At 33.3% G+C, this 26,396-nt stretch overlaps 1 protein-coding gene across 3 annotated transcripts; it reads right to left on the bottom strand.

Moving 5' to 3' along the window:
* Positions 1 to 283: 283 nt before the first annotated feature.
* On the bottom strand, positions 284 to 24,968 carry LOC134249578 (uncharacterized). Of its 3 annotated transcripts, none has more exons than XM_062731908.1 (14): positions 24,867 to 24,968; positions 21,188 to 21,281; positions 20,653 to 20,759; positions 20,372 to 20,530; positions 19,980 to 20,070; positions 15,298 to 15,419; positions 14,485 to 14,649; positions 13,341 to 13,604; positions 10,415 to 10,594; positions 9,392 to 9,607; positions 2,929 to 3,099; positions 2,667 to 2,843; positions 833 to 959; positions 284 to 583 (listed from the first exon to the last, which is right to left on the bottom strand). In XM_062731908.1, exons 1-14 carry the CDS (start codon positions 24,934 to 24,936, stop codon positions 385 to 387), a joined length of 2,142 nt encoding a protein of 713 aa, XP_062587892.1. In that variant the 5' UTR covers positions 24,937 to 24,968; the 3' UTR covers positions 284 to 384. The 3 variants fall into 3 exon arrangements, with proteins under 3 accessions (XP_062587892.1, XP_062587893.1, XP_062587894.1); XM_062731910.1 differs by having other exon boundaries at positions 455 to 583; positions 829 to 959; XM_062731909.1 differs by lacking the exon at positions 10,415 to 10,594.
* Between the last annotated feature and the right edge of the window lie 1,428 nt (positions 24,969 to 26,396).

Below are 26,396 nucleotides of genomic sequence, written 5' to 3'. Positions count from 1 at the left end.
GTCTTTCAATGAACATATAGTTTCAATACTAAAAAGTTGTGTTGGGAAAAAGGTGGGGGTTGTTGCCTGGAAACCTATAGTCCTCTCCGGTTTCATCGTTAGGGGACAAATAAATACAAACGATCAAAAAATCGACGAATTTTTCTAATTTACAGTTTGCTTTGCTAGATAGTTCAGTCCAATATAATAGGTACAAAGACCCGTTCTTTCATCAGAAAATGGTAATATTTTTAATTAAAGAAATTAAACTAAGAAGTACATACGTTAACAAATAAATAGGGTCTTTAATTTGCCAGTGTTTGCAAAATTAATATATCTTATACAACGTTTCATACAATAATATTTGTCTGCAAGAAGTTTATTGCATCTGTTAAGTTAGTAAAATCATGAACTAAACACAGCATTCGAATACGTGTATTTATAAGATTTCGGTTCCTCATAGCCTGTTATGGACTGGTCATCGATTGTAGCGTATTCAACAGGTTCTTGCATACCACTTCTATTATTGCCGGTCGAATATCCGGGATTACCGATTTCCATATATATGTGTTCCCTGTCTACGAACGATGTCTGGTAATTATTTCTGTTAATTAAAATAGGTACCTTCAGATTTTGAAACTCAATAAATAGCTTTGGAATAAATAAGGTACGAATTAAAGTGGATCGACTTAAAGCATTGACAGAATTTGTGATCCTCTGCGTTATCTTACATCCACTAACTCTAGCTATATCATCATCAAAGTATTCTCTCACCTTTTCTTTCATTATCTAAATTAAGAAAAACTATTTCACCAATAAAGAAAAAAAAAGAAAAATATATGTTCATACATACCCAGATGCATTTCTTTGTTTTAGGCAAAATTTCCACACAATAGCTACAACGAGAATAATTACTGCAATAGCTGCTATTGTTGATCCGATGTAGACGTATGGCCCATCATCGTCTTCAATGCCGTTTTCTTTACAAAAAAAATTATACGAAAAAAAAATCGTGATTAAGGACAGATAAAAAAATCTTTTTCAAAGAATCTTCTTTTATAATTTCAATACATTTAAATGTATATATACAAGTTTAACTGCAAATAAATTCACTAATTTGAATCTAGGGGGACTTCTTGCGAATCTTTAATCATTAAATTTTGTCTTAATTTTGAAATGGTATATTGGCAAACAATTTCTATACATCATCACACATTTTAAGTTTGTGTGTTTCTGTCATATTCTTTTACTACTTTCACAAGATAAAAAAAAATCCCGGGCCTAAAATTGAGACCATAGAAAATTTTACGTATTTATACCACAATATTAGGAGGCAGGATACTATTATATACCATGTATAGTGATTTACATTAGTCCAGTGCGCTTCGTGCATGAATTGTACACGCAGTTTTGTTGTGGAAGTAGTAAAACATGTTAGAAACACACAGCTAGTTATGTTTTGAATATTTTTAAAAACGTAAACTCCTTTTTGCGCAATAAATTCATATATATATTTTTAAAATGGGTGGCACTGTACATGCTGTAGCTCTCTGACCTCCATCCTTTTTTTCAGACTGGCGAGTACAGATTTGCAGCTATTACCCCCAAAGGATCATGATTTTAGAACTACCGGTACCTGAAGATACTCTTTCATATCAATATAACTAGTGATGACTTTGTTTTTCTTGTTCTTGAGAAGAAAATAGTATGTCCATCTGACTCTCGGAGGAGTTTCATCAGAAGATGAAAAGTGTACGACAACGATAGACAGAATTCACATGATTCTTAGACTAACAGACTCTTTGACTACAACTGATACAACTATGACATTGTCAATATCTAAACGACAGACTTTCTGTGAAATCAAAACTAAATCACTATATATTGTGACAAAAAACCTTGACTATCCATTGTGGCCCCACCCTATCTCCGGGGTTCGTGATTTGAATAAAAACTGAAATATACATTTTATTTGAGAAAGCTTTCACACATGCTCGCAAGCCAGGGATCCTGAGTCAACAGGCTGCCGTTGAATCCCTGGTATATTTAATTCAATATGCTTTGGCTGACTGTTTTCGGAAAAATCGCAAATCTTGATTATTTTTCTTATCTCTGACCTAATCACACAAAGCTATTATATGATAAACAACTTGTAACACGTGCATTTAAGATGTAAACCAAATCCCTTTCTAACTGTCTAAAGCTTTAAATTAACTGGTACTTCTTAATGAGAGAAGTAAGTCCAAGAATAATGAATCAAATATGCAAGGGGAAGAACGGCAACATGTTGGATCAAGAGTCCTGGCTTGCGAGGATGGGTTATGCATAACTTTCAACTTTACTTCTCCAGTAGTTTGTTTTAAAATCATTGAGAAGATGGCACTTTTTAATTTTTTTTTTCACTTGAATATGGATGAGGCCCTTCACTGCTAAAATTGAATTTCCCTTAACCAAGAATGCGTTGTGGCAAGTTTGGTTGAAATTGGCCAAGTGATTCTTGACAAAAATTCAAACAGTGAAGAGTTTAAAAACGGACAGGTACAGAGACAAACGGACACCAGACATAATCAAACTTAGATATGAAAAGTTCACGTGAGCTTACAGCTTAGTTGTGCTAAAAAGAAAAACAATTAAATGGTATTTTGAAAGATATTAGGTTTATTACCCAAAGATTAAAATTTTCAAACCTTTGCATAATTCATCAATGTTTTCGTTCCAGATGCGGTCCGAGGTGCAAACAATATTTGAAGAAAAAATAGTAGATATGTATCCTGCTTCGCATACAAATGAGCACTTGTTTCCAATTTTTCTTTCACAATTAAATTCAAGTTTTCCATTTTTGATTTCAGACTTACATAAGGTAACTGAAAAAAATCAAACAATTTTCATTAAAGATGGTTTACATAGACCGTACAATGCAATTTTAGCATTTCGGTTTAAAAAGCTTACGGCATAAATCATTCGTGTCATAATTCCAGAATCCATTTAAGTTGCATGTAATATTTGGAACGGATGGATTGTTTTCCAAAGGACCTTTACATTCATATCTGCACGTGTCTCCGATCCTTGAATGGCAATTGATTAGATTCCCATTTAATATTGTCTTTGAACATCCAGACACTGTAAAAATAATAAATTTATTTCCTATTTGATTGATTGATTGTATTTGTTTAACATCCCTCTCGAGAATATTTCACTCATATCGAGACACCAATTTTGAACTAGTGCTAATTGTAACGGGGACCGTTACAGATGTTCCCCAAACGCTCCCCATCTCACTTTTGGTGCCATATTCTCTGTAAGCTTCATTAAATAAGACAAACATTATGCATTTGAGACTTAAACAACGTTTACCTAGAAGGCTACCAAGTTCATTCAAATTTTAGCATTGCACGCGTGCGCATGTGAATGCATGTGCGTAATGACCATATCATCTTGTCTACACAATCTATACTTTAATAAACTAAATATTAAAGTATTTAATCCAAAAGTATTAAAAAATACGCTCATTTTAGTGCATTTTTGATTTTACTCCTTTCACGTGCACGCACGTGCATACATGAGCATGGTGACATACCTTCTTGTAGAAGTCCATTACATCTATCTATGTTCTAAATCCCACTCCGTTTGGTTGAAAACCAAGGGAGTTATAGCTGATAAAAGTTTTAGCCAATCAGATTACAGCGTACGTTCACGCACATGTATTGATGTGCATGTTGATTATACCTTCTTGTAGAAGTCCATTATATCTATCTATGTTCCAAATCTCATCCTGTTTGGTTGAAAACTGAGGGAGTTATAGCTATTTAAAATTTCAGCCAATCAGATTGCAGCGCACGTACACGCACATGTATGGATGTGCATGGTGACCATACCTTCTTGTAGAAGTCTATTATATCTATCTATGTTCCAAATCCCATCCTGTTTGGTTGAAAATCAAGGGAGTTACAGCTATTTAAAGTTTCAGCCAATCAGATTGCAGCGCACGTGCATGCACGTGTTTTCATGAAAATTGTTATATATCATGTTGTAGGATATCCTAATGCATTGCTATGTTGAAAATTTCAAAGGATTTCATCAAAAAACAAGAAAGATTTTGAGGCTTTAGTTTCAGCCAATCAGAGCGAAGCGCACGTGCATGCGCGTGAGATCTTGCAATTTTGATAATGTCATATTGTCTATGCTACTACTATATCCTTATATTATGAGTTTCAAAGCATTTCATCAAAAAAGGAAATATTTACGCCTATCTCAATTAAATCGGTCATTTCACGTGTTGCTCGTGCGCGCTCTTGCAAGCACGTGCACACAAAATGGCATGTTGACAATGTCATCTTATCTACAATTATAATATGTCTATATATTCTAAATATCAAAGCATTACATTTAAAAATGTAAAAGTTACGGCAATTTCAAGTATTTTGGTCATTTCACATGTTGCACGTGCGCGCTCTTGCAAGCACGTGCGCGCAAAATGACCTTCGTTCCGCAAATCTACATAACATGCTTACTAACCCTAAAAAGGTTTCCCCTTAATCGGATGTGTACTTTACAAGATCATTCGCGGACAAAATTTTCCCGAGAAGAAAAATAATAATAACTAGAGCAAAGCTCGTTGCAAAGCAACGAGTAGGTCTTCCGTCCTGTTTTGACCGGAAGTGACGTCAGCAAATGAAAGCAAATGAGCTAAGTGGTCTCCATTGACTTTATAATTTTGATTTTGCATTAAAACCTTCGAAAATTAGCTATTTTTGGCTACTTCCGGTCACTTCCGGTTTAACCGGAAGTGATGTCAACGGACAGAAAATTAAGTTTTATGCTTCCAGATACATATGTTACCCAAAAATATGTCAAGAACGGCAAAAATATGCATATTCTGACGACTTCCGGTATGACCGGAAGTGACGTCGCCGGACGCATTTTGACGACTCCAATAGATTAAGCTTGACATTTTGAACAACTTTGCTTTTTAGACGTATTACAAATTCTCAATACTTTTTGAGATATAAATGAAAAACTTTCGACTCCTCTAGGCCCTTTATTTTAGGGGCCAGCCCTTTTTTTGAGATGTCATTTGAAAGATCATGTAATTCTTCACTTCTTTTGTTCTATATGTCTTAACAAAATATTTGTATGTGAAAAGTTATCAAAAAAGAAGTGTTAGAAATTTTAAAATTCTCGACATGCCCTTTTTTGGACCATAGCGAGCGTCGGCGTGCAGCACTTCCGGTAAAAATGAAATGCGTATGTCACATCTACAGACATTGCTCTATCATTGCCCAAAAACTCAAGTTTCTATCTTAAGCCGTTTTTGAGAAAACTCGCGGACAAACTGACCCCCTGAAAATCAGTAAATCGCAAAAATCTCAAAACCGGAAGTGACGACAAAAAATTATATATCAGCTTTGTTTGATGTTCTATCAGTCCTGAAAGTTTCATGAAAATCGAGCGAGCCGTTTCTGAGAAATCGTGTACACAAAATCGGTAAGAAAAAAAACAATAATAATAATAAAACTAGAGCCGAGCTCGTTGCAAAGCAACGAGTAGGTCTTCCGTCCGGTTTTGACCGGATGTGCCGGAAGTGACGTGAACAAAAGAAAGCAATGAGCTAAGTAGTCTCTAGTGACTTTATAATTTCAGTTTGCATTAAAACCTTCAAAATAAGCTATTTTTGGCTACTTCCGGTTTGACCGGAAGTGACATCGACGGACGGAAAATTAAGATTTAAGCTTCCAGTGACATATGTTACCCAAAAACCTGTAAAGAACATCAGAAATATGCAATTTTTGACTACTTCTGGTTTGACCGGAAGTGACGTCGCCGGACGTATTTTGACGACTCCATTAGATAACACTTGACATTTTGAGTAACTTTGCCTCTTTGACGTATTACAAATTCTCAATACTTTTTGAGATATAAAGGAAAAACTTTCGGCCCCTTTTGGCCCTTTATTATAGGGGCCAGCCCCTTATCGTTGATATTTTTTGAAAGATCGTGACATTCTCTACAACTTTTGTTCTATATGTCTTTACAAATTGTTAACACGTAAAAAGATATTGCAGAAAAGGTGTCAAAAATTTCTGAGTCCCTGGTAGAACTTTTTTCGAGCCATAGCGAGCGCCGACGTGCGGCACTTCCGGAGAAAGAGAATGGTGTGTGACAAAAGAGCACACCTTGCTCTATCATCGCTGAAAATCTTATGTTTCTGTCTTTAGACATTTTCGAGAAAAATGATGGACAATGAGACCCCCTGAAAATCACTAAATTGCGGAAATCTCAAAACCGGAAGTGACGTCATCAAAACAAAAAAATTACTTTCAGCTTTGTTTGATGTTCTATCAGTCCTGAAAGTTTCATGAAAATCTATCCAGCCGTTTTCGAGAAATCGCGTGCACAAAATCGGTAAGAAAAAAAAACAATAATAATAAAAAATAAAAATAGTGGAAAAGAAACCTAAGAATAACAAGAAGGTCTTCCGCTGAAGACGGAAGACCTTAAATAGTGGAAAAGAAACCTAAGAATAACAAGAAGGTCTTTCGCTGAAGACGGAAGACCTTAACTAGATGCGATCTCGTTGCAAGCAACGAGTAGGTCTTCCGTCCGATATCTGATGGAATAAGACCTGTGTTGGGATAATTCCACTGATAGGATAAAAAATGTCAGAAAAGCTCAAGAATTCTTCAAAATATGTTTAGAAACACAAATAAAATGTAGGTTCTATCAATTTCAATGAACTTCCGGTTCTACTTCCTCACTTCCGATGTGACCATATGTGCTCAAAACTACTTTCAACTCTACATCAAGCAAGCAGTAATCATCCCTGAAAGTTTCGATGGAAAATACTCATTTTTAGAGAACTTCCGGTTTGAACGAACCGTACTTCCGGTGGAAATATTAAGATGCTACGCATTCTTTAAATCTCTATAATGAACAATTACATTCATTAGAAAATGAAAAAAAAAAATTGCTATACATGTACATGTATTTAGATTTCATGTACTTCCGGTTTACACCGGAAGTGTCGACGGAAAAAATGAACAAATAAAAAGTATGCATATTGTTGGGAACATTATTTTGACCATCTTTTGTTCAATATTGCTTAACAAAATATTCACGCTTTTCGAGGTATAAAGCGTCAAAGATATAGCATTCTAGCCCCCTGTGACCCTTTATTACGTAACATATGATCAAATTTTTAATATATATTGTTGCAAATTGTTAAGTTGAATATCTTTGCTTCAGTAATGTATCACAAAATATTGATCATTAAAGAGTTAAAGACGAGAGATTTTGGTCCCTCTATGCCCCTAATTTGAAGGGCTAACCCCATTTTCCTGATATCAAATGAAAGGTCTTACTATATTGCACATTTTTTATAATACATGTCTTAACAAAATATTAACCAGTAAAAAGATATAAAAGAAAACGTATCAATTTTTGCGAGATGCGTATGAGCCAATTTTTCGAGCCCAGGCGAGCGTCGATGCCTTTTTACCTGGAAAGCTCTATATGCAAAATGTCACATCTACTATCCTTCCTCTACCTTCACTGAAAATCTCAAGTCGATATCTTCAGTCGTTTGGGAGGAGATCTCAGGACAAGCTGACCCTCTAAAAATCAGAAAATCGTCCATATCTCACGGCCGGAAGTGACGTCATCAACGTCGAAAATTTCCGACAAGGTTCAGATAAATATCTATTAGATCTGAAAGTTTGGTGAAAATCGGGCGAGCCGTTTCCGAGAAATCGCGTGCACAAAATCGGTAAGAAAAATAATAATAATAGGGAAAAAGAAACCGAACGAAAACAATAAGGTCTTCCGTTGGAGACGGAAGACCTTAATAAGAAACAGAGTAAAAACAATATGTTCCCCAACTTCGTTTGGGGAACATAATTACAGGGTATGTAAAATATACTTTATATATAACACGCACATTTACACAGTCTAAAGCTAAAAAATTCGATCACTAACCCCATCTATAGAATTTATCTTTATTCAAGTAGGCTTATTACCTCCAATGATTTCTTAAGATTTCAATACAGCACCAAGTGCTAATATTGATGATTACAAGCATTCAAACGGATATTTGTAGTAATTTTTTTTTTTACTTTTTTTTTAAATTTTGTGAAATGCTTATTTCAAGTGTCTTATTAATAGTTATTTCAGAAAGTTCAGTATCTTAATTGACTTTAAACAAATAAATAAACATATGATTTTCTTCATTATCTATGCATAAATAATTTGCGAAATCAGTCATAAATAAGGATTGTATTTCAACTCATTTAATGCGCATATACCGACAAGATTTTATGAATGATATGAAGATTTCAACTAGAATTTCCTCAATGCATATACATGTCTGACGGAGTTTGCCACTTTCAATATGACCTCGAACATTTGTTTAGCAAGATTTGACTGTTATTTACTTTGGTTAGCCCTTCTTTGTTTATTATTTGTGAGAATCCGTGACTTTGTTTTAACTGTTAACAACATAGCATGTTTTATAATTTTTTAAAGTGTTTCAAAGATTTGAATCATTGTTACAAATTTACAGTGAGGTTACTCAGGTATGCTAGATTGATTGATTGATTGATTGCATGCTTTTAACATCCCTCTTGGGAATTTTTCACTCATAAGGACCGGTCTTCACGTCCCACAGTGGGATTGGAAACCGCGACGTTAGGATTGACTCCTTACTTCGCGACTATAGAGCAGACGCTCTTACCACTGTGTCACGCGCGCGACAAAACATTGGAAGATGAAAAGCATGAAAAACAATTTTAACGGAAAATTTAAAATATTTCATATGTGCAATAAGTATACTATTAATTAATTTTGACTTGCATTAAAAAAAATCAATCTTCGCCATAAGCTGCCATACGGTGGCATCAGTATTTCACAAACACCTCTTGTTTGACATTTCTCGACGTGATTGATTCTTTCCAGGAAACATGTAAAATAACAATTAATGAATCATCGGCTTTGATTTATTCTTTATTGAAACATGCAAGACGAGTGTAATTGTATTTATAAGCAAGCTGTCAAAAATTGAGGTGTACACTGTGATATGTAAATAAACTATAGAAGAAAAAAAAGAAATTCAAGGTTTGATTTCAATTGATTTAGAAGAAAAGGAAAAAAAATCGCATTCAAATGAATTGCAATAAAATATATTCGAGAAATCTTGATGTAGCTTTAGAGTCTAGTACATGCACTATCATCAATTAAATACAGACAAATATTCTTAACACGTTAGCATATGATCTTATACATGTAAATTGATGTTGTCCAACGTAGCTATTTAATGTAAGTGACTCAATTAATAATGGAGTAAATACTTCTTAAAAACGAGATACCAACGCTTCTTTTCAACAAAGAAGCAAATTAGAACGACATTGTACAGGCGTTTTACCTTTAGACGTAGTTATAGATGAAGTTCGTGTTAGGATCTCTGTCGATGTTGGTAATGTTGATCGTGTGTTGCTTTCCTTGACTGTAGTTAACGAAGAGTTATTTGCTGTTTTTCCTTTTGTTAAGGTGCTTGCTGAGATTTGAGAAGTTGTTGATTTACTTGTTCTTGATACAGTAGCTGATTGGGCTGTTGTTGACTGCGTGGCATCTTTTAAAACTATAATAGAAAAAAGCAAATTCAAAGCAACTGAGATGTGATTGAAATCAAAAAATGGATACATTTATCTCTGTGATCATTTGTAAGGGTGATACGATCTTTTTTTCCACATAATTATCAATATAAAGCTGAAAAGGACATGGAGGAAGTTTCAACTGAATTCTTAAAACCCACCCTTCTTAATGCTTAAAATTCCTAACTAAGGTACCATCTAATGAATAGCAACAATTTGAACATCATTTACTGATTAACAAACAAGATTCTTCAAAATGTAAACTCTGTTCGTGCCTTGTTTTTGTTTACATATTGAAAATATCATTTATAACAACAAAAAATTCAGAAAATCACTAGAATCTTTCTAAAAGTGTTTAAAATTATCTTCCTGAAATTATCTGCTTTGAACAAACATATATTAGTATAATTAATCTATAATGTAAACAAAACATGACATGGACCCTGTTTACATTAAAAAAGAGTTGGAGCTCTGAATCTCTCTTGTATCTTGCCAACTGAAGTTCAAATGTTTGATAATCATGAGAAACACTTTTGTTAAATATTTGTAAATTTAAAATCTTTTTTAGCTGAAACTATGTCTCTTTAAATGTCCTTGGTCACTACTTCTGCTAAATTGTGAAAATGCCAATTGAAAAGTATGTTCATGTACATTGATGCCGTCCAACGTAACTTTTTTTTAGGAAGTGACCTTATTAACCTGTAAAAAAGAACTATCAGGGTAGTGAATAACCGTACAATAGAAAATTATAAAAATAATACTTAAAACAATAATTGTACAGTACAGTATATTACCATTAGACGTAGTAGTAGATGAAGTACTTGTTGTGATCTCTGTCGTTGATGGTAATGTTGAGAGCGTGTTGCTTTCCGTTACCGTAGTCAATGGAGAGTTGGCTTTTGAGATTTGGGATATTGTTGATATACTTGTTGTTGATATAGTACTTGATTCAGCTGTTGCTGACCGCATGGTATCTTTAAGAATTATAAAAGACAAAAAAACTACCGAGATATGTGATTGAACTAAAAAAAAACGGATATATATTATCACTGGTATCATGTATCACTTTGATGAGATCTTTTTTAAAAAATCGTATTTTAAAATTTTGTTATGAAAAAAGTTCACATAATTATCAATATGTAGCTTTAAGTTAACAGTCAAGGGGCCTCTTTCACAAAGGTTTCCTAAGATATGTCGTAAGATATAACTCAAGATATGCCTAAGTTGTAACTTAGGCAGTTCCTAAGATTTGTCATAGCTGTTTCACAAAACATTCTTAACTTAAATTTATCCTAAGACAATTCTTAAGTTGTGATACGGACTAATGAAATTAAACTGTTTGAAGGATGTCAGTATGATTACATTCTTTAGTTTGAGTCGGGTTATTTGAGGTAATAAAAAAAACTTCAGTTTGAAAAGGGGAGGGGGTGGGTGGGTTAGATGTTACCAACCACCTTGAAAGGACTTGGACAGAAGTATGTTTTAACCAGCTTGAAATATTAAAGCACACAAACCCTCACACACACACATACATACCCCCTGGTTCACTCAGCATGTTTTTTTTTAATTATTCTTTTTGTTATTATGCTTGCTTCGCCCACGTGGCACAGTCGTTAGAGCGTAGAGTCGCGGAGTAAGTAGTTAATTGAATCCTTACGTCGCGGATTCGAATCCCATTGTGGGACGTGGAGACCGGTCCTTGGATGAGACCGTATAAACCGAGGTCCCATGTTGCATTAAATGCTGGCACAAAAAGATCCTTCACTGCTCAATGACCCTGAGTGCCAACTCTGCCGAGTATAGGACAAATTTGCAGCGGTAAGTCTCCATATGAGTAAAAAATTCTCGAGAGGGACATTAAACAAAAAAAAATTATATGTTTGCCTTTTATTTGATCTGTATAAGGTATCTGAAATTTTGCAATTGTTAATCGTTTACCTACTTTATACTTTTCAACTAGTACCTTTTCAATAAGTAAAAGGAATAAATTTAAAACGATTGCTTCGAAGGACTAGCAATCGAAGAGAGGCCTCATTTTCCCCCGTTTTTTCTCTAATGAGTGCTCCATGCTTGTACATATTATTATACCCTCCGCTTGAAAAGTGTTATTTGGTATGTCTGTCCGTCCGTCTGATACCCTTTGGGGTACCCGCCTCTTTTCCGCAACTCCTCTCATACCACTGAAGGAAATTTAATGAAACTTCCACAGAATCTTTATTACATATTGCCATTGTGACCTCCTATTTTACTTTTTGATCTGACATATATTTTGGATTTTCCAGAGCAAAAACATGGATACTGCCATTATATTCATATGGGAGGCGGGGGTATTATTTAGTGAGCTCATTGCTCACAGTACCTCTAGTTGTGTAAGACTATCTTGATATTAAAATAAAAAAAAATCGATAGAAAAGAAATTCCAAATTCGCCACTGTGGAAATAACAATACTACTGTAGATCCATATATTTTTGCGACACCTTTTCACGCGAGATAGCTGTCTGCTATTAATAAGCAAGACAAAAGTTTTAATAGCTGAGGTTTTTGTGTTAAATAATACTGTGGTTTCATTAATTTTCGTTGGCACCAATTTTCGTGGATTTTGTAAAACAGACGTTTTCGAGGATACGTAATTTCGTGGACAAAACCATTGCCTATACAAATGAATAACATATTTCATAATTCAATGAACATTTAAATTTGTGGGTCTGCTCGACAACGAAATCCTCGAAAATTGGTGCCCAACGAATATTAATGAAACCACAGTACTCTACATCAAAATTATACTTATAAATACAATATTCGCGAAACCAAAGTTCTTGCGAATGAAAAATTTATAGTAATGAAAAAAGGTGAAAAAAAGAAATATATTATAATCTCCATGCAAAATGAAACCGTGACAAATGAGCCAAAAAAAGGGATAATGGGACCCAATATTCTGTAATGGAAACAGAGGGAAATAATCAAAGTCTTGCATATCAACGCCTCCTCCCTCCCAGAGTAGAAGAGATACTTTCAGTTTTATCGTGCTCTTTAAATTATACGGAATTAACCCAACATGTGTACCTTCTATTTCGTAGTAACCTTGGAAAATCGACGAATGCCCGAGAAATCAAACTTTCCATAAGTACAATTTTGTACTAGTTCCAGTTTCATCAACGGACATATTTATATACCTTGGAATGAATTAATTTTTATCAGTAATACAGACACATCTCCGACAATTCTTAAATCCTTTTCTTAGCTATTACATACAATGTAAACCAGTCATGACCTGAAGGGATCACAACCATTCATATACTGGAAGTCCTAAAGCTTTGGATTTTTTTCTCTCCCTGAACACACACAGTATCTTTCTACATAAGAATCCTTGTACATGTATATGCAGCCGCCATATTTAGTTTCTTCCTAAGTCATTGATTTACTTGTCTTAAAGTTACGACATAACTTAGGAATATCTTAAGATAAGACGAGATTAGTGAAATGGATAAGTAATGAACTTAGGAAAAGGTTCTTTCCTAAGATATAACTTAGTCCTAAGTTAGCTTTGTGAATCGGGCCCCTGGATCAAAATTTCATTTCAAATTTGAAAGTGCCTATTGCAAAGTACCTTCATGTACATTGATGCTGTCCAACTTAGCTTTCATTTGTAAATGACATGAAGTAAAACTATTTCATAACTGTACAATAGAACAAAGCAAATACTTAGAGCAGTATATTACCATTAGACGTAGTAGTAGATGAAAATTGTGTCGTGATCTCTGTCGTTGTTGGTAATGTTGATCGTGTGTTGCTTTCTGTAACGGTTGTTAATTGTGAGGTATTAGTTGTTATTTCTTTCGCTATTGAGCTTTGGGATGTTGTTGATCGGCTATCTGTTGTTGATATAGTAGTTGATTCAGCTTTTGATGTTGGAGTGGTATTTTTCTTTGTCGTTGACTCATTGACCAATTTTGTGGTGCCTTCCGTGTTTTCAAATATTAGATCTGAAAAGATTTTAAGTATATTTGATCAGCAAGTTTTTAATAACCATTGATAAAAAAAATAAGAATAAATATTTATCGTGTATACAAGTTAATAATTTTTTAACCTTTTACAAAATACAGATAATTTATGAACGCCTATGGAACGCCCGAATTGTCTTATATGACGATAAACAATAAACATTAAGTGCAGTGTTTCCTTTATTATATCCGGTATTATTTTAATCATATGATGTAATTTTTACTTTATATTTGTGTGCAACTTCCATTTTTTACAGCACATCTTTCATTATATGATGTAGGTAATATGTCATTATATTATGTACATCTCTCATTATATGAGGTTGGTTTTTGTCATTATATGAATTGCTTTTAACATTATATGCGGTAGTTCTAACATTATATGCAGTAAACACAACAATATTTAATGTAGTCCTCACATTGTATACCGTATATTCATCCCTATCCATTTGTATGTAGTATTTCTGTTCTTACTATGATGATGACCGTTGAATATTATGTCCGGCCATGTCAGCATTCCGTGCGGTAGATTTTGCATTTCATTATGATGTAGACACAGTATTAGATCTATATGTGGTGCTTTCTTCTTTATGTGTATGATCTTTTGGAAACTGCCTTTCCATAATATAATTTCCACAGCATAATATAATGACATAACTACATCGTATAATAAAAGAGTACTGTATATAATGGAAATCGCACATGATATAAAGTAAAAACTTCTTCATATAATTAAAATAATACCGAATATAACAAAGAAAATATCATGTTTGATTTCATATAAGACAATCCCGGCGTTTCGTAAATCCCTGAATGAAAAAGTACATACCAGTTTTGCATATTTTATAGATTTTATGTTAACCTTGTTGGACACTAGCTCTAAATCCACGTGCTGGGATCATATATTCAGATGAAAAATGAAGAAACAATGACCCTTTGGTTCTATAGGTCTCATTTGGAGATATAACAGGACTACTAACTGGATAGCCCTGGCATATTTTAACAATTGGGTTCCCATTTATGTCACCTAAGAAATATGTATCAAATATCAAATATTTGTATCACATTTTAACCATTGGAGAGGTTCTTATGACGTTAGTTTTACACAATGTCCCTTGGTTGTAGTCTATAACCATAAGCAAACTAATTGTACCTGTTTTATGTTTAATATGTATTATAGAAGTCTGTAAGCCAGTGCTCACTAGTAATACCCCCGCTCTGATGTGAACATAAATATAGTGTTAATATACACAAGATAAGTGATTGGTAGATGCACAGATAAATAGGAAGTTGACATCAGATTCGTATAAAAATATATACTTCAATATAGCATGTCTCAACAAAGTATATGTGTTAAAAATCTGTTATGAGTAGTTGCTGAGAAAACTGCGACGAAAATCTTATATGTATGAAACGGAGAGACGCACTGATAAACAGGAAGTTGAGATCGAATTTAAACAAAATTGAATCCCACCATATGGCATGCCTCAGAGAAGATTGTGTTAAAATTTCAATCTTCTGCACTGAGTAGCTGCTGAGAAAACTGCGACCAAAAATTTGTTACGGACAGACAAACAGAGAGACACACAAAGGTAAAACAGTATACCCCCATCTCCTTCGGAGCGGCGGGGGTATAAAAAAGATTTTAAGCACAAAACTTAGATATATATAAAACCTTCTTTAAGGACGATATAGTCATAACAGCCTCTATCGTAATCAAGGTTGATAAACTGGAAGGAGATGACAAGTCCTAGACTCGGAGGAACTGGTGTAAACGTGTAACGGCATTCAATGTCGCTAAAAAATACTAGGTACATTGCGTTAAAATTATTCAGTAAAACAATGTGAATATAAAAAAATCAGAAGGTGCAATGAGAAAAATACTTTATTGTGATGATAAAAAAGATGATAAATTCTATTAATGTGTGTTTAGTGTATACATGTATAAAGGCAATGCCTATGTCTAATCCAATAATATGTTATCTGACTTTATATAATAGAAAAAGGATAATAAAATACTGATTAAATAAATTAGATTAAATACGTGTACCTATGACCACTACAAATGTTTTCTTATCTTCTACCCATTTAATTCTTTATCTCCACACATGATACAGGTTCAATATTTAAATGTCAAAGTAACCCGTCAACTGCAAAAATCGATTTTGTTCGTGGACAATTTGTTATGGTAATATCGCCAAGTTACATTTACAATGGTTAAAAACTTTCCCAATAATATACATTTTAATAATTGAATCCCTAAAATATCATTAGTTTAACTTTTAAGGACTTAATGCATATCAGTTATAACAAAGTTAAAACGCCTATACTTGATTCACATTAGATAAGCGACTCTTACTACAGTAGCTCAGGGTGTATGGCTACTATATGTTCATTCTTTGAATAGATAATATCCCTACCCATCCAGCTTATTGATGGGTTTTGTCCATTTGATATTAAAATATTAACTCGCTTGGTAAGATATATACGTGACTCGTTAAACCTTTCAGCATCTGTGAACAGTTCACTGTTACGAGACCGCGTGAAGCATTGGCAAAACACAGATATATATGCATTAAACTCAGAGAGTACTACATCACCATGTATATCCCAACATGCGAGGTGTATGCTATGTTGTACGCGGGGTGTATGCTTCCGAAGCGAGAGAAAGGGGGTCAATGTACGTTCTTTCTCAATTCTCAATTTACGGATATTTTTCGCCATAAAGCATATGCCTACGGAATAAAGCATTATCGAAGGAGTATATGGATACCTATGAATCCACTGGACATCTTCTAGTTTTATCAAACACCTCAACACAATTCCGCGGATCGGAGCAAGATTGACGCAACACCGTGTTTATGATCGAATATCAGAACAAAGCTTTGCTTTATCGTCATTTTAATATTATTTAAGGAATGACTCTAATTCTTGGCCAAATTATCGAGTATAATATGGTTTGGGTCAGTTTACGCTTTATAATCCGCGAAGCGGATTATAAAAAAGCGTAAACTGACCCAAACCATATTATACTCGATAATTTGGCCAAGAATAAGAGTCATTCCTTATAATTCAATTTTAAAATAATTATTCAACTGGGGATGTAAAATTGTGTTGTTTTTATGAGTTTAAATTTACCGCGCAATAATACAACCGTAGTAACGGAAGTGATGGGAAGCGAGGGGAGGTAAAAACTGATACATAGATCTAGCAGCCATGATGCTTGTTTACATGAGGTAAGATCGAGTTACTGTTTGAAATTAAAGGTACATTCATTAAATCTGGAATTTTCCATGAATCCCAAGGACTGGAAATGAGGGGACTGATGGATACAGATGATTATGCTGGTTGTCAAGGGGGTGTTTCCCCAAACCAAACCAGATTATACAAAATGTTATGCGTTCCTTTTTGGAAATCAACCAATGAGAGGCAAGAATACAAGCAAAATTAAATTATTGTTAAATACATGTTTACAATATAAACGTTTGTACAAATTGTTTATTATAAAACAGTTCGTATATAAAGATATTGACGAAAAATCAATGTCGTGTCCGGGGTGTATGCAACATGTTGTGCGCGGGGTGTATACCCCTCTTTTTACTCTATAGGATCATTGTCTGAAATGTCATTAAAAAATTCTTAACATCTGACTTTTGTGATAAATTTCTCTTTTTTTTCCCCTTAATTATTCACCAGTTTTGTAATAGCACAACTTCAGGTTCATGAATTCGATTTACTGGAAATAATACGTTCATCGTATTTTCGGCTTTACATGCACATGGAAGTAAATGTACAGGGTACTTTGTTTAACTGTTTAATGTGATAACCAGCACTTCATCCCTTCTATCGATTTAAAGGCACCTTATTCAGACCCTTCCTTATAAATGCTTCACACATGCATCATTTTGAACATTTAACATTTCCTCATAATATCTGTTTAACTTGTTTTTAATATTTTTTAAATGAGTTTTAAAATATTTAGATTTTTGTAATGTCATCAACACCAAAAAAAATTTCTCCTTCATGTAGTATGCGTTATATAGTAATACGTAATAGTTTACGTTGTGTACTTTGGCCCCATAAGTCCATATTTGGCAGTAAACTATTTGTTTAAGATTGAGGCATTGTATTGTACTGAGTACATATTTTCTAGGAATGGGCCCGAGGAGGGTGTGTTTGTGTCTTAGGTTATTTTTTTTGGGGGGGGTATCTTTACTACGTGTATATACAATAATAAAATAAAGGAGGAGTGGACATTCATTGATATTAATTACACGTCACCGTGAAATTGTAATTGTACCAAAAACAGTTTGTTTGTTTTTTTTTTCAATTATGCATGCCCTCAGAAAATTGTCGTCCCTTATTACAAATGTGCATTTTTATAGCCGGCTTTACATGTTTATTGTAATTTGTAAAATACGAAATCTTATCAGATAAGGAAAAATGAGTCCAAATATTGCAAAAATTGAAAGGAAAATTAATATATCATACAGACACGTAATATCACCCCCTTTTTGTTCCAGACACAACTTTTCGCTTTAGAAAATGTTCATCGAAAGTCAGGTTGTCCCCTATTTTTTGTTGCAGCATAACCATGCAATGGTTATGCTTTATGTTTAAGTAAAAAACAAAGAGAGAATTGGTACTGAAAAAGGACGGGACCTACAACCCCATCTGATCTAGGAGTTTTGAGTTCGATAAGCCCTCCCCCTTTTTTATAGCTAGTCCACTTATCTCAAGGTTTTTTTTTCGGGTATCCCCCTTTCAAAAAAGATTCTACATCACTGTCATGAATACTTAAAAGTACATGTATTGATAACATAAATGTTGCAGAAACAAAAATAAAAAGATTTATTCATAATACACCATTCATGTAGTGTTTTTATTATTTTTAACAAGCCAGATATTTAGATTAAAACGAGCCGAAGAAAGGGCAAAGTGTCTTCAATGCAGGGATTGGGGAAGGGGGGGGGGCTTTGGAGAGATTTTTTAGACCATTGCACCGTCTACAATATAGATAACAATCGCTCCTTGTACATCTAGCGTCTTTTATGCTTGAATATGATAGTTTGTTTTTAATTTAGTTTATTTTTTTTTACTTCAGTACGTTTATGGAAATTACTTTTTGGTTCGGCATTAGTATTAAGATCTTTTATCAACACTATTTGTCGCTTTTAAACCTGTGTAAATAAAACTTCCATTGATACTTCGCACAACAATCCTAAGAAAAATATGGGGTGTATACACCCCGCGTACAACATGTTGCATACACCCCGGACACAACATTGATTTTTCGTCAATATCTTTATATACGAACTGTTTTATTTACAGACAATTTGTACAAACGTTTATATTGTAAACATGTATTTAACAATAATATAAAAGTGACGATAAAGCAAAGCTTTGTTCTGATATTCGATCATAAACACAGTGTTGCGTCAATCTTGATCCGATCCACGGAATTGTGTTGAGGTGTTTGATGAAACTAGAAGGTGTCCAGTGGATTCATAAGTATCCATATACTCCTTAGATAATGCTTTCTTCCGTAGGCATATGCTTTATGGCGAAAAATATCCGTAAATTGAGAAAATGGCCAAAGAACGTACATTGACCCCCTTTCTCTCGCTTCGGAAGCATACACCCTGCGTACAACATAGCATACACCCCGCATGTTGGGATATACATGGTGTACATGTACTTGTAAGAAATAAAATTTATCTAACTTAAGACTAAATTTTAATTCCTTTACGGAAGTTCGTTAACTTTTTTAATCACTCCTCGTATGTCAGCCATTTTCTCTACACCTCACTAAAATTGAGAGTGAAGGAAAAAATCCGAGGAGATACTGTACAAAAATATATTTAAGAAATTTTGAAAGTCAGATGCGGACATTAATCTTAAGAACTCCATTTTATTTCTGAACATGTCATGCAGATCTGGCGTTCCATAGAAAGTGGGGAAACACAATTCTTTGAATTTGTTTGTTAAATTTATATAAAGAACAAAAAATTGTATATCCTTATTTTATGTTAAAGGATGACCTGTCCTATCCAAAATTACTGAAATGATGTAGTTAGTGTTACAACACTTTTTATTTTTATTTTGCATTCGTCATTTTTTTTTTCAACCAAGGCATTTTACTTTACTCTATGTTGTGCTCTATTTCATGCAAAAGAAAAAATCAAGTTCTTTTAGAGAGTGTTCTAAAGCATATTGAAAAAGGGATATACGACAAGGATATTACAATTGACTTACTTTAAGAGTTAGTGCCCTTTGCCCATTAGAAAATTATGCACATGCAATTACTGCGCTACATTACCTGGTTTATCCTTATGAGATAAACCCTATTATACTTACTTTGGATAAAATCCTGGAAAATTAGGTGAGGTGATGATATAGGGGGAAGAAATCGGAATACTGAAATTATTGTTCCCACTTGTACAACCCGCTGGAAATTGAATATTTATGTGAATTCATGTACCATTATTAAAGACAAAGATAAATCTCTGTATGTAAATTGTTTAAAAGCTAAATACAATTTTTACATAATTTAAATGATTTATGATTGACATTAAATTTTTTTTTGATAGAAAAATTAAGATATAAGTAAATATGCATTAATGTAAACCATAACATTTCTTAAATTGATCAAACTGCAAAGGTCATTTACATCGTTACCTACATTCATCTTTATCTATCAATGAACTTTTAACTAAAAATCGGGCCGTTCAAACATTTTATTGACTTACATTCATCTTTCGCAGCAAATATTTCAAGAGAGAATCCTATGTCCTCAGCCCTTTGAGTCGAGTCTGAAGTGAAGGTGATCCTTGCTGTATTTCCTGTGATTACGGCGGGTTTTGTGCAGTCAGTGCAGCAAGTAACTTGTCTGGCCGCACCTGAATTCACTGTTAATTTTTAAAATAAAAAAGCATTAAATATTTGAAAGGTGAATGAACATACAATTTATTAACTTAAATCATTATTTTGCTTTTCACAGATTATCATCCTGATTTCAACGAGTAAGTACCGTTGGTTATTTCTAGCATGTCGCCATCCCCACACTTTAAGTTTTGCCCAATGACGAGACTTGCAGACGAATCAGATGCTGTGATTGTCCATGTACATGACAAGACTCTATTTTAAAAGAAGTATTTCATTAACCTTTTATTTCTGGCGATTAAAGTACAATTTTAGAGGAAACTTAGAATTATTTTAGGAGAGCGAAAATTCATTTATTTAGTGAAATTTAACCTCTTTTTTTTATTTAAACTAAAAACAAATAAATACTAATTGTAAGTGCTACTGAAAAAGTGTTAAGAGAGGTATATGATACGGGCTGTCGTGATCATCAGGAAAAGTACAATATTGGCAGTAAATCCTAGTTTCAATGAAGATCAATATATAAAAATGTCTAAATAAAAATTGATATCAAAATATTTTTAAAAGTCTGTCACCAAATTAAAGAATAGGTCTTCCTTAATTTACATTTTTCCAATGTCGAAAAAAAATCAAGTATGTAATTATGTAAATAAAATGTATAAAAAAAAAAAAAAAAAAATTACGTATTATAGGGTGTGCTGCCATCTCCAAATTGAAAGGTTGTGGTAGTTGAACCAATCTGGATAGAACTGGAGGATGGACAGGTAAGAATTTCCACTGTGGTAATAGATAACTTGCCAATGGATGAAATGGAAGGAATTAACACTAATATAAATTCTTTTAAACTGTCTGTTATTCATTTGAGGTAGGAAAGTCTAATGGTACCCAATAATATAAAACTCAAGTAAAATGTATTAATAAAAATAGTGATGAAATAGACTTAACTATTGAAAAATAATTTTGATACCATAGGTATTATTGTCGTGGTGTCCTGTAGAATGATGTGCAATGAGGTCTCAGAATTTTCACTGTAACTCTCCAAACCCTGTTTTATATTATACACTACATGTCTGCCCGATTTCCAGAACTCTCCTTACATTTTATACAATAGCCTGATAATCTTTTGAAAGATGATTTATTTAGAAATAAAAAGAAAAAAGAAAGAAATTGCCGATGAGATCCTCTCTGTTGCCTACAAAGTAAGCAACAGAGGGTAAAAAAGCATCTTGACACAATATACTAGTCTAAAATAATACATTTTTTGTAAATGGAGTATGATTAAAGATTGATGGAGGCTAGATAATTTTTTGAGTGACACTTGTGAAATATGCGGCGCTAACGAACAGTGTTCAAGCTCAAAAGTCCATTATACAATACAAAATTGGAGCAGAGAAAAAATGGACCTCTAAAACATCAGAATGGGGATTAGGTGCTATGGAGGAATGAGCATCCCCTGTCAACCAGTCAAATACGCCGTATGGGCCTTGTCATGATCAGGAAATCACGAAAAATCCTTTGGCGGTCCAGTTTGTAAATAATGACCTAACAACTAGTATGCAAAATCTTGTGTCACGTGATTTAAAAAAGACACGTACTATCATTCAATAATTATATTTTCACCTTAGCTTCTATATATTACCAACAACATTATGGATAGTATTAACAATAATGCAGTATCAATCAGTCCAAGTGATCTACAGCTTAAGTGGTCGTTTAAAGGTAGAGATCAATATTGAAATAAGAATCATTATCTATGTATGCCGACTTCCCAAGAACCACTGAACTAAATTCAACAAGACTTTCCACAAAGCATTTTTAGGTGAAGGGGATTTTACTTTGTTTTCAGGAAGTGCAATGCCCTTGAATATATTAATGATTGTATCGGTTAGAATAAATTTGACCGTTTTAAATTGGAGGCTAGGTCAGGTCAAGACTATTATCTCTTCCCTTGACATTACGAATAAAAAGAACTACTATTGTCAATCATGCGCTGCCTACTTCTATTTCAAAAGATTAAATGTTCTTCGTTTTTCATAAAAAGACATGACCTTTTAGTGTCTATTAGAAAATATACCCAAACTGACATAATGATTTAACTACACTGTAATTGGATAATGACTAATCCGAATTTTCTCAATTTTTCTTAACATTTTAGAATATTTTAGCAATTTTCATATGCTTCCTATACATATTGAACCAGTTTAAATATATCATATTTAAAAGATTTTCATCAATTCAATTTTCTTTTCCTTTTTTTATAAACATGAAATTAGATTCCTCCATTACTTTTAATATTAATAAATGGTGTCTATGGGGTCTCTCTGTACGACGTTACAACATGGCATACATACTTCTGTTCATTTTTATAAACGAAATGGTAGTTTGTCGAGAACATATTGACTAACAACCACTTAATCATCGGATATCCAAAGTAGCTGCAGATCTGTAGCTCGCTGGTCTGAAGAAATGGGAAGAACGTATGGCACGCCAATTTCACAAAAATGAGCTAAATGAAGTTGATAAACTAGGTTTATCGACTCTGTAAACTAAATAGTTAACAAACTGTGAACTATAGTTAACAATTCGTTAACTATAGTTTTCATCTGGAAAACTATATTTAATGGGTGTTAACTTTAGTTTACGAATGCTAATCTATGTTTATCTGTCTGTAATAAAACGTTAACAATAGATTTTGTTGATAAACATAAATTCACGTCTCTAAACTATAATCTACGATCGTGAACTATAGTTAATATTTGTTAATCATAGTTTCACAAATCGTGAAACTTTATTTATCAGATCGTTGACTAAAGTCAAGAGTTGTAAACCATAGTTTACAAATCGTGAAACTGTATTTATCTGATAATCTATGTTTTGCAATCGCATTATGATTGTTCTGAGTGTTGAGTATTGTTAACGGTTCTGAAACATAGATTATTGCGTTAACTATGGTTTACAGATGTAAAATATAGATTAACATAGATTAACGTTGTTAACCTTACTTTACAACCGATAAATCTAGTTTATCTACTGTGAAACTATGTTTAGCTCATTTTTTGTATTTGGCTTGCCTTAAGAACAAACAAAGACCTAGAGTGCTACTTATTGAAAGTGTTTATATATTGTGTTCAAAATGCGATGTTTCTCGATTTATTTATAAGCATATTTAAGCTGCTATCTCAAAATATTACTGAATAAACATATTTTAAACTACATCCAAGTGAAATGCTTCCCAAAACCATTGTTAGATGTAATACCCTTCTGGACCGAAATTGAGACAATGGTTAAATTTCATCAATTTCTACTTTGGTCATCTTGGATGGCAAGACAATTCGATCGAACACCCTTTGTACAGCTCTTACATGTACATGGGGTTTTGATGGAGAAGTAGTAAACTAATGAAGTAGGTTAACAAAACACGGTAATTAACATGCTTATATTTACTTAAAAATCAAATCGAGAAACAATGCATTTCTGCTTATATACTAGTAAAGTTTAAAATCAAATCGAGAAACATTGCATTTTTGGTGCACAATAGATAAACTTATTTCAAATTATGCAACGAGCTTTAAATCCGCAGCCTTAACTAAACATGCGATATCTATTAACCATTTGAACGAATTGAGAAGTGGGAAGCTTCTTTCGAATGCAACTTTATTTCTTAGAATGTTAAATTAAAAAAAGATATAGACCCCACTTCCCATTATTTCCCATACATTGAACATGATCATTTATCCAATATGAAGATAACCGCCTTACTAGGTATAAGTTCTCATCAGTTTTAAAAAAAATTACTTCCGGTTTTAATTTGGGGGTTCAAGGACATTATAGGCCGGACTGATCCATTTTGTATTGGGGCAGCCACTGCAGCATTGGTAGCGGTTTTGCTCACAAGATGTCATTATATATGAAGCAAGGCTCACAAGATGTCATTATATACTAGTATGAAGTAAGGCGTTGGAAGTTTAGGGCATACACATCATACATGTCATATTTGACAGAAGTTGGGGGCAATAAGGTGTAATGTTGTAAATATGACAAGATAAATTCAAATTCTTTCATAACTTTGTAGAGTTCCCTGAAGTTAAAGTGGTGTGTATGGGCTCCTTTATCATAAAGAATGATATGATCTGTATGCAGACCGGGGGGATTCTTGTATTGGAAGATTGATATAAAAATCAGCAAATTTGTACAAAATAAAATTTTTCTAAATACATTTTCCGCAATGCATAAAACATGATTGATACTAGAAGGTCAAACCTATTGGCAATTTGGTCGGAAGAGGGCAACCAAACATTTTTAAAGTGAAAAATCTTCACAAAACTGGTGAAATTTTCTTCAAGTAAAATTAAAACCTTTTACCTCCTTTCCCAAGTTTCCACACATTCATCAGACTGGCTAATACAAATATGGTGTTAGGTCTCATCGTCATCGAATGTTCTTATTTCCATAAACAGAAAATCCCTGTCGTATATCAAGTATGGATAAGATAAAAATGCAAAAAAAATGTTTGTAAAATGATATTTTCAGTAATCAAGAACTAAAGGAAAGCAACAGGTCCAGGGGCAACATCGCTTATATGAGCACTGTTGGTAGGAAGAAAATAAATAATGAGTTTAATAAAACAAACTAACTTTAAACAATTTACAATAATTAAGGATGCTTACATATTTTTCTTGATTGTGACCTTTTCCTTACAAGTTTGAACTTTAATTGTTGCACCCTATCCTGGGGGTCATAATTTGAACAAACGTGAATCTACATTACCGTATCTTAGGATGCTTTCATATAAGTATGACCAGCCATGGCATTGCTGTTCTTGAGGAGAAGATTTTTTTGAGATTTTTTCTATATACTTCTTTGTAAAACACTGTGGTCCTACCTTAGCCCCAGGGGTCTTGATTTTAACAAACTTGAATCTACACCGCCAGAAAATGCATCCATATAAAATTCTTATATATATGTATCAGTCGAAAACGATATATTTAAAAACAACTTGTAGAGAAAATAGATGTACATTATTGATAACATGTAGTGCATATTAGAATAGAAAAATAGGAAAAAGATGACTCGAACCCATATTTAAAAAGAAAAAAAATGGAAGAAAGGGGATCCATACCACAAGTGCCTGTGAACAAGATATATAGTAAACGATTCATTGATTGCAATGCACTTGTCAAGGTGAGGTCATAGCGTAAAAGTTGATGCAGTTTGTAGGCAGTGAGAGGCTGATCCATATTATTTTGTTCAATGCAAAATGTATATTGAAATAAAAAAAAATATTTGCAGATACATAAAAGGTTGTTAATTGGATGCGATGGCTATTTACTATAATTTGATTTCATTTCGTTTGTATGTTAGCCTTTCATTGGTTATTATCATATGAAAACAGCCAAAAATAAAACAAAGAAAGACTTTTATACTTATGTAATTTCTTTAGTATAAATATCCATTCATGTGTTTTTAAATCTTAGACTCCATACACAGGCACCTGACGTTACTTATTTTTCTTTTAATAAAAAAATATACACATACCTATGTGTACATTTTTTTTATTATGTCAGGTGCCTGTGACTCCATACTCAAAAACTCCACTCCAAGCCTCTAGTCCATGTATTACACGGTGCTATTAGGCAACGCCAAGGAACAGAATGAGGAAGAACAAACATAGGAATGTTATGAATGTCCAATTCAGAGTAAAGAATTTGAAGATAATTCATTAAATTATATTCAGAAAAACCCTGCTTAAACCCTCTTTCTCGACTCCGTGTTGACTATTTGGGAAAAGTACAACCCGACCGTCTGTTCGGAAATGCCATACGATGTTTCGGAAATTGACTGATTGTTTTCGGTAATGATTAAAATATTTTTGATTTTTATTTTGATATTTAA

Source organism: Saccostrea cucullata, unplaced genomic scaffold (assembly GCF_032062105.1).
Source record: "Saccostrea cucullata isolate Sc308-1 unplaced genomic scaffold, CSIRO_AGI_Scuc_v1 ctg1023, whole genome shotgun sequence".
NCBI lineage: Eukaryota > Metazoa > Mollusca > Bivalvia > Ostreida > Ostreidae > Saccostrea > Saccostrea cuccullata.
Note: the sequence above shows the minus strand (reverse complement) of the source record. Positions and strands in the feature narration are given on the sequence as shown.

Excerpts from the sequence above, each read along its gene's own strand:
- LOC134249578 (XM_062731908.1), bottom strand. The coding sequence starts at position 24,936 with ATGACGATGAGACCTAACACCATATTTGTATTAGCCAGTCTGATGAAT. Across the intron at positions 21,282-24,866 it reads GTGGAAACTTGGGAAAGGAG|TGGAAATTCTTACCTGTCCA; the intron begins GTAAAAGGTTTT and ends CTATTACCACAG. Across the intron at positions 960-2,666 it reads CATTGATGAATTATGCAAAG|AAAACGGCATTGAAGACGAT; the intron begins GTTTGAAAATTT and ends TTTTTTGTAAAG.